General features: G+C 28.2%; 2 protein-coding genes across 2 annotated transcripts; both read left to right on the forward strand.

Annotated features, from left to right (window-relative positions):
• The first annotated feature begins 1,381 nt into the window (after positions 1-1,381).
• Positions 1,382-2,508, forward strand: LOC145829836 (histone H3.3 type 1-like). Its single transcript, XM_082937705.1, has 2 exons — positions 1,382-1,514; positions 2,231-2,508. The coding sequence occupies exons 1-2, from the start codon at positions 1,382-1,384 to the stop codon at positions 2,506-2,508; spliced, it is 411 nt and encodes a 136-aa protein (XP_082793831.1).
• A 2,385-nt stretch (positions 2,509-4,893) lies between these two features.
• On the forward strand, positions 4,894-5,787 carry LOC145829921 (histone H3.3 type 1-like). The gene is made up of 2 exons (XM_082937806.1): positions 4,894-5,026; positions 5,510-5,787. The coding sequence occupies exons 1-2, from the start codon at positions 4,894-4,896 to the stop codon at positions 5,785-5,787; spliced, it is 411 nt and encodes a 136-aa protein (XP_082793932.1).
• Positions 5,788-8,595: the final 2,808 nt, after the last annotated feature.

Genomic DNA, 8,595 nt, shown 5'->3' on the forward strand with positions numbered 1-8,595 from the left:
TTTAACATATGTAGCAATCATAATTACATACTTGATGCCTATTTAGTTTTTTCTTATATTTTTGCTGTCTTGTATAATCTAGTTTATTTGCCTATCTATTTCAATTACTAAAATTTCAGGAACTTTGTAGTTGAAAAGTTAAGACAGATTTTTTTTTAAAATATTTAGTTTGTATAATTTTTTAATTTGTACTAAGCTTTATGAAATAAAAGATAAACTTTGATTTTACTTATAAACAAAATTCAAAATATTTTGACTGTTTAATGTTCATTATATGTTTGTTGTTATTTAATTAGGACAAAGTTTAAACATTTAGTCTTACTTGGATTATTTTGACTCAGAAATTTTTACGAATTTACAAATTTTTTTTTTGGAAATCAATGGTATCTCATCACAAACTGAATATGTACTAGTGGGTAAAATGAACACTGAGTAGCATTTCAAATATTTACATATTTAAAGGATAAGTTATTTATTTCAAGTTAAGTTATCTTGGACTAACTTAGGCCAACTCAGTCTAGTTTCAGCAAATTTGAAAAACTCATGCTTAATTTCCAACTAACTCCTATTTAATACCCTGACATTTATTAGTAGACATGATAATACTAAATTACTTGATATGATATGATATGTAATTGATTTGTATAGTTTTGGCTAAAAAGTGATTTTAAACTTGTTTATTAACTTAAACTTCTTAAATTTTCTTCATGGATAAATTGCATTAAAATTTTTTAAATACTCAGTGTAGAAATGGTTCAGCAGAAGGAACAGCTGCTTTTAGTGCTTTTATTTAAATCAAAAGATAATCTAAAAATACTTGTGGAAATCTACAAATTTTAATGTTAAATTTGCAGATTTTCAATAAAAGTTTAATATGTAGTTAAATGCAAGACCAAGTTTTAAAATAAAAAGTTGTACTAAATTTTCATAACTATCTTTTTAAAGTACTAAGTTTTTAAAATTCTATTTTCAACTTATTGTACTGTATTTACTAAAATAAAAAAAAAGTAATATTTATCTTTGTTTTAAACTCAATAATTGTTTTTGAGATCCAAAGTTTTTATACTTTTTCTTAGGTTTAGCTAAGTAATATTGTTTTGATTTAAGCTTTTTTTAGAGTAAAGTCAAATCAGAATAAGTTATAATTACTCAGACAGTCTAATATCAACTTTGGGATAATTTTGATCACTTATTCTTATACTTTTTATTTAGGACCAATTTCATTTACTTCATCTCACTTGTACCTAACTAGGATAAACTTCAACAATTTATATCAACCCAAAAATTGTCAAAGTAATCATAATTATAACTAGTTAACTTAAAAGATTCTGTACTAATATTTAAATATTACATAAGACATAAAATAACACTAAAATTCACAATGGCACGCACCAAGCAAACAGCTCGCAAATCAACCGGAGGAAAAGCTCCTCGCAAGCAGCTCGCCACCAAGTCTGCACGAAAGAGCGCGCCGACAACTGGTGGAGTAAAGAAGCCACACCGTTACCGCCCAGGTAAGTATAAATATAATTAAGTGTTTATATAAAATAGCTTAAATTTTCAAATGTTTGAAATGTGTAAATGTTGTATTTAATGACAGTTACAATTAGTGCTAACTTGTCATAAATTTTCTACAGTAAACTCTTACTTATATCAATGTAGACCAATTTTAATTTACTGTAGACCAGGGTTTCCCATTTTTATCAGGAGGCCCTGAAAGTTTTAAGAAATTAAAAAAGCTATGGCCCTCCAACATGATTACTCAAAAACATACCATTAAAAGCACCAACCTTTTTTTAAACTATTCATGATCAACTCAAGAATATCTAGTGTAAATTTTAAATTATGACCTAATGGTTCTGCTAGATCCCTTTACGACTCATTGCCCTTAATTTTTGTCATAGCGCTGCTGTGGATCCTACTATGTATTAGCTGTGTTACTTTTCTTAACTAAGTAATTTTCGTGATAAATTAGAGGATTTAAAGTGCTTAAATTTAACAGCCTCCCACAAGATTAATCAAAACACTACCAACAAAATTAACTAAAATATTTTTTTGCTCTTCATCATCAACTCTACAAAATCTAGTGCGAGTTTCTGATCGAGGCCCTCTGTTGCCCATTTAAGAAATCATGACTTCAAAGGGGCTACTAGGCCAATTTTCGGAAAACCTTAGTTAGACTTAAGATTTTTCAAGTGCCTTAATTTACTGAATGTGATTAACTTTATAGGTACCGTTGCTCTTCGTGAGATCCGTCGCTATCAGAAGTCAACCGAGCTTTTGATCCGCAAGCTTCCATTCCAGAGGTTAGTCAGAGAGATTGCACAGGATTTCAAGACAGATCTTCGTTTCCAGAGTGCAGCCATTGGAGCTCTCCAGGAAGCTTCTGAGGCCTACTTGGTCGGACTCTTTGAAGACACCAACTTGTGCGCCATCCATGCTAAGAGGGTCACTATCATGCCAAAGGACATTCAACTTGCCCGTCGCATCCGTGGTGAACGTGCTTAAGAATATAGCAATTTAGGGCACGTTTTGTTTAATATTTGTTGACTTTTAGTATTCAATAAATTATATCTAATATTTACAGTTATTTTATTTGTAATTTCATATATTTTTGTCTAAATCTAAGTTTAGTAAAGGTAAAATTAATAAAAACAAATTTTATGTAAATAGAATCTACTAAGACTTCAATAGTGCAAGAAATTTCAGTTTATTTTTTATGTAAATAAGGTATTCCTAAATAATTCTTAAAATTGTCCCCTTGACACAAAAACGTCTTGCTTTTAATTCTTTATTTCAATCTTAACTTTATTTAATAGTATTAAACCCATTTTATATTATCCCGCGTTCCTGTGTTCTATTTTCTAGCTCTTAATAAACAATCTAGAAAGTATCCTGTAAGTATTCCGATCTATACGTCCGATAATTTTGTATCTTCCTAGAATATCTAGTGTAAGTTAGTTGTTGCGGCTCTAGTGGTCATCAATATCTTATATATCATAGCCAAGAAAAAAACTTAAATAATCTCTTACCTATAATCGTTTTATTTGAAAATTGGACATTTTTAAACACAAGCTAGTAAACTTTTTTACTTATTCAGGCTTAAATAACATTTAGCCAATTGACATTAATGATAGAGTTAGTATAATAATTTAAAAATTCGAAAACTACTTTTAACCTACTACCCTTACACTCGTTATTATCATCGACTGTTGTTCAAAACTGATGAACAATTTCCAAACATTTCATTACTAATTTTATTCTAGCCGCGTTAATGTTAATTTACTCAATTTTCTAGAAGTAAAGTCAATATACACTAATTAATAAAGATACATAAAAACAAGGGTCAGTAAATGCTTTGTATTTTGAGACTGGCAACTATAGTTTTTATTATTTAATATAGAACCCGATATATCTAGTTATGTATTAAGAAATTTTTATGCTTGTTTAATCTTATGTTTCTAATGTGTTTGATAATTTTTCATTTTTACATAACACTTTCTATTACTTATTGAAGTTATAAGAATTTTTTAGTTAAAAAGTTAAGATAGTTCTAATTTTCTAATAAAGTTTAGTAAATAAGATGTATAAAACAATGGAAAAATGTGTTTGGTTGTCTTAAATAAAAGTGTAATAAGACAATGACAATAATAACTACTATGACAATTACAAAGACCCAATTTTCATCTACTTAGTCTAAACCTTTTTGATTTTAACTAAACTTTTATTTGAAAAAAAAAAACTTATTTTTACTTGCAACTAAGATTCAAAATATTTTAAATTAAAGACTGTTTAATGTCATTTTATGTTTATTGTAATCTAATTAGGGTAAAGCTCAACCATTTAGTTTAACTAAAATAATTTGGCTAAGAAATTATACTTAAATTACTCAATTTTTTTTTTTGGAAATTAGTAGTATCTCATTAGGAATTTAATATATACCGGGGGAAAACATAAACACTTAGTAGCATCAGTTAACTTAGACTGTGGCAGAAAGTATTTGAATTGTTCAAGTTAAGTTATTTTGGACTAACTCAGGCCAACTCAGTCTAGTTTCACCACATTTAAAAATTCAGGCTTTTTTCTATTAACTTTAAATTTAAAAAAAACCTATTCAGATAAGCAGACATTTATTAACTGACATGATTTTACTCATTTACTTAGGCTTATTTGTATAATTTTGACTAAAATAGTGACTTACAAATTATTTATGAATTAAGTTTTTTAAATTTTATTCAAAAATAAATAAATTGCACTAGAGTTTCTAAAATATTCAGTGTAGAAGTGGTTTAGCAGAAGGAACAGTTGCTTTATAGTGCTGTTATCTAAAATAAAAATGTTTTTTAATTTCTACAATTTTAATAGTTAAGTTTGCAAAAACTATTTAAAAATATTGACTTGTTTATAGAATCTATCTAATACAACACTAAGAGAAAAATTGAAAGTTGTATTAAATTTTTATAAATAACTATTTGAATCATAAGGTTGTTGAAAGTCTATTATCAATTTACTGTAATGTATTTATCAAAAAAGGATAAGGTTATATTAATTTTTTTCATAAAAACTTGATTAGTAAACTGAAGTTGATTTTTGATAAATAATTAATAAATAATTATTTATAAAAATGATTAAAATTTCTTTAAATTAAAGCTTTTATTAGCTATGTCCAACAGGTTTCAATTACTGAGATAGTCTAGTATAAACCAAAAGATTGGTATTTAGAACAATTTCATTTACTTACCCGCAACTGTGTCCAACTAGGATAAGTTTCAACAACAGAGACTTATTCAAAAAGTTTAAAAGGCATCATAACTTTTACTAATTGGTTATATAGTTTCTATACTTAAATTCAAGACATTTCACAGACACAAAATAAAAATACTAATTTATACAATGGCACGTACCAAGCAAACAGCTCGCAAATCAACCGGAGGAAAAGCTCCTCGCAAGCAGCTCGCCACCAAGTCTGCACGAAAGAGTGCTCCAACAACAGGTGGAGTAAAGAAGCCACACCGTTACCGCCCAGGTTAGTATAAAAATAAATGAGTGTTTATATAAAATAGCTAAAATTTTTTAAACGTTAGACTGTGTTAATGTTGTAATAAATGATATAGCTAATTTGTCATAAATTTTATACAGTATTCCTTTACTTTAGTTACTGTAGACCATGGTTTCTATTTTTTTTAAATTTTAAGTATCGAAAAAGTTATAGCCATCTCCAACAAGATTACTTAAAAAGATACAATTAAAACCACCTATCACCTTTTTTTTATTTTTTTTTATCACCATCTCCAGAATACTAAGTGTAAGTTTAAACTTATGACCTCATTGCATCCCTTAGACCCCTTTACTACTCATGGCGCCTAAAACTTTAGTCATGGCCCTGTTGTTGATCCTACTATGTTTTAGCTGCATTTATTTATTAATAACTAATTTTCATGATGATGTAGACAGTTTAGAGTTCTCAAGTGTTTTAATCTACTTAATAAATACATAATTAACTTTTTAGGTACCGTAGCTCTTCGTGAAATCCGTCGTTACCAGAAGTCTACTGAGCTCTTGATCCGCAAGCTGCCATTCCAGAGGTTAGTTAGAGAGATTGCTCAGGACTTCAAGACCGATCTTCGATTCCAGAGTGTAGCCATCGGAGCTCTCCAGGAAGCTTCTGAGGCCTACTTGGTAGGACTCTTTGAAGACACCAACTTATGCGCCATCCATGCTGAGAGAGTCACCATCATGCCAAAAGATATCCAACTTGCCCGTCGCATCCGTGGTGAACGTGCTTAAGAAAATAGCCGCTCTAGAACACTTTTAATCTGATATTCAATATGTTGATTCTTAGTGTTCAATAAACTTTAACGTAGAATTATGTAGTTATTTATTTTGTAAAATAAATAAATTTTAGTCTAACTACTAACCCTTGATTAAGTAAGCAATATAATCTAATGTGACTCACTCATTCATAAAACGTCTAGATTTTAGTAAAGGGAGGCCGATTTTCAAAAATAAAATCATTAGTTGAAATTAATACCTAACAGTATCAAACCCTTTTTAGGTTATCCCACATTACCTATTTCTATTTTCCAGCTCTGCAACTATATGCTCTCCAAAGTCTAATTTTAACTTAAAATTAATGTAACTGATAATTTTGTCTCTTTATAAGAAGAGTATTCAGTGAAGAACATTAACTTAAACGTGCGCCCATACTAGTTACTTCAAGTCCCACTAAAGTATTTAGTAGAAATCCCAGACAAAATCGTAAGTTCATAATCTGCTGCCTTTATTATTATATACTGTTGTTCTTATTATATGAGTATTTAGTGTAAGTTAGGTATTCTCTAAGCTGTTTAACGATTAAATGCAATTACATACTATAACATACAACAACAAGCTTACATTAGTGAAATAGCTGGTATAATAGTTTTAAATTTTATAAGTTCTTAGTTCTAAGTTTTTTTCCCCCTACATTCGTTATTACCCTCGACTGTGATCTATAACTATTTAGTATTTAATTACACTTAATTCACAATTTTATTGTAGTTTAAGAAACTTTCAATTTATATTGATATAAAATCAATCTGAATAATAAAACTATATATAAAAAAAGTAAGCATTTAGTATTTGTTTTTATTTTCATAACAGATCCCGATAATTTCTAGCTTTAGTTGAAAATGTTAAGAACCGCTGATCTAATGTAAGTTTCCAACCTAACGAGTCAATTTATTTTAATCATTTTTCAAGCAGAAAAATAATTTATAAAAGTTTACTAAAAATTGTTCCAACGTGAATGTATTTAGTTTATAAATAAAAAATAGCTAAAGCTAGATGAACCTCAGAAGCTCAAAGAAAAGATCGTTGTTGGTAAACAGTTAAAATAAAAGCAAATTTTTATGGTGTTTACATTTGTATTTACATTTGGTCTTTGATGGTTATTCCAGTTTAATCAACAACTTAACCCTAAAATTAAAGTTGTAATCAAAGTAGTTTAAGATAATACTATCTCGAGCAAAAAGCTAAGTAATTAATAACCTCAAGAAATAATTTAAGTTAAACTTTTTACTAAAAAATATTGAATTTAACTGAGAATAAAACTATGACGACAAAAAAAAACAATTCTTCAAAAATTCTTCCTTTAAAAGTTTTTGTTCCTTTAATTTAGAAACTATTTGAAGTGAATTCAACAGAAAATACAACAGTATAAAGTGGAAGAGACTATTATAAAAGTAAAACCTTATTTTGATACTATTAGTGATAGATTGTATGAGATCAAAGCGATTGGAACCAGTCAGATTGTTGATAAAAATCTAAACATATATTGAAACATAAAGGACCACAAGAATTTAAAAGCTTTACATGAAATTAAGACTAAAATGTCATTTTCTCAGATGTAAGTAACCATTTAATTAAAACCTATAAACAAATGGAGCTGTCATTAAAATTTTGATCACAAATACCTTAGAAAGCTAACAAAAAAAGCACAAATCAGACTAAAATTGTAAAAAAATATTAGTTTTATTGATCAGCTAAAAAATGGGAGCTCTGCAAACCGAACGGGAGAAAAAGATGACGACGCCTTAACAGAAAACAAAAATATCCTTCTAGATCACAGACAAATAAATAATCGAAAAGAATGAACAGAATTCTGCAAAAAAGAAAGAAGTAAAGATCAGGAAAAGATACAAAAAGTTTGCTGAAATGAATTATGCATGTTTGTTGAAGCTAAGAAGAAAATAGCAAGCTTCAAAAGATTAGTGAAAAAATAGAAATAAAAAATATAAAGAGTGGTAGCCTTGCAAGTTGGATGAAAAACAAAAATTCCTTCTGATCTTCTTTAGGCACTCAACAGAGAAAATAACTTAAAGATTGTTGAAGAAAATTATCAGGCGCTAAAGTGTTTCCGAGCTGGCTGGAAGGATGCAGGTTATCATAAGTAAAATAATAAACGGAATGTAAAGTTACAAAGGTCCTAATTACCAAGTATTTTACATTTCGGCTAAACTTACTAAATCAATTGAATTGTAAATTTGTTGGACAGTTGATAACCTTAAGACTTAACATTAACGACTTTTCTAAACTCAAATAGACTTGAGAAAGATAAAAGAGAAGACAGTATAGAAGAGAATTTCTGCAAGAGTGAAGAAAATTAAAATCTGGATGATAATAAAAATGACGAGTTGCGAAAGTGAACAGTTATAGTTTTATAATTATTATGTGGGAATATATATCCAGTTAGTGCCAGTTTTTGAAACAATTAAGACTAGTAATGGTTATTTAATAAAGATTTTAGTAACCTCTTAGACTGAAATTATTTATAATTACATTAATGCCGCAACACGAAATAATCTAAATAACTTAAGCAAATGTTTCTTTTCACATTTGTAAACAACTAATTTCAAAGCAAATATACTTGATAAACTAAAAGCTTTATAAGAAAAAAACTTATGTCTTAACAAAGCAAAGTTGTTTATCAAATATTGGTGTTTAAAATGCAACATATCCATTTACGTCATAGTGTAAAAGTTGTACAACTTAATCATTTAAGTGTCTTCAAAAACAAAATACTCGAAGTATTCGTAAAGGAGGCGGAATAATAGT

This window comes from Thalia democratica, chromosome 2, assembly GCF_965202585.1.
Source record: "Thalia democratica chromosome 2, ktThaDemo2.hap1.1, whole genome shotgun sequence".
NCBI lineage: Eukaryota > Metazoa > Chordata > Thaliacea > Salpida > Salpidae > Thalia > Thalia democratica.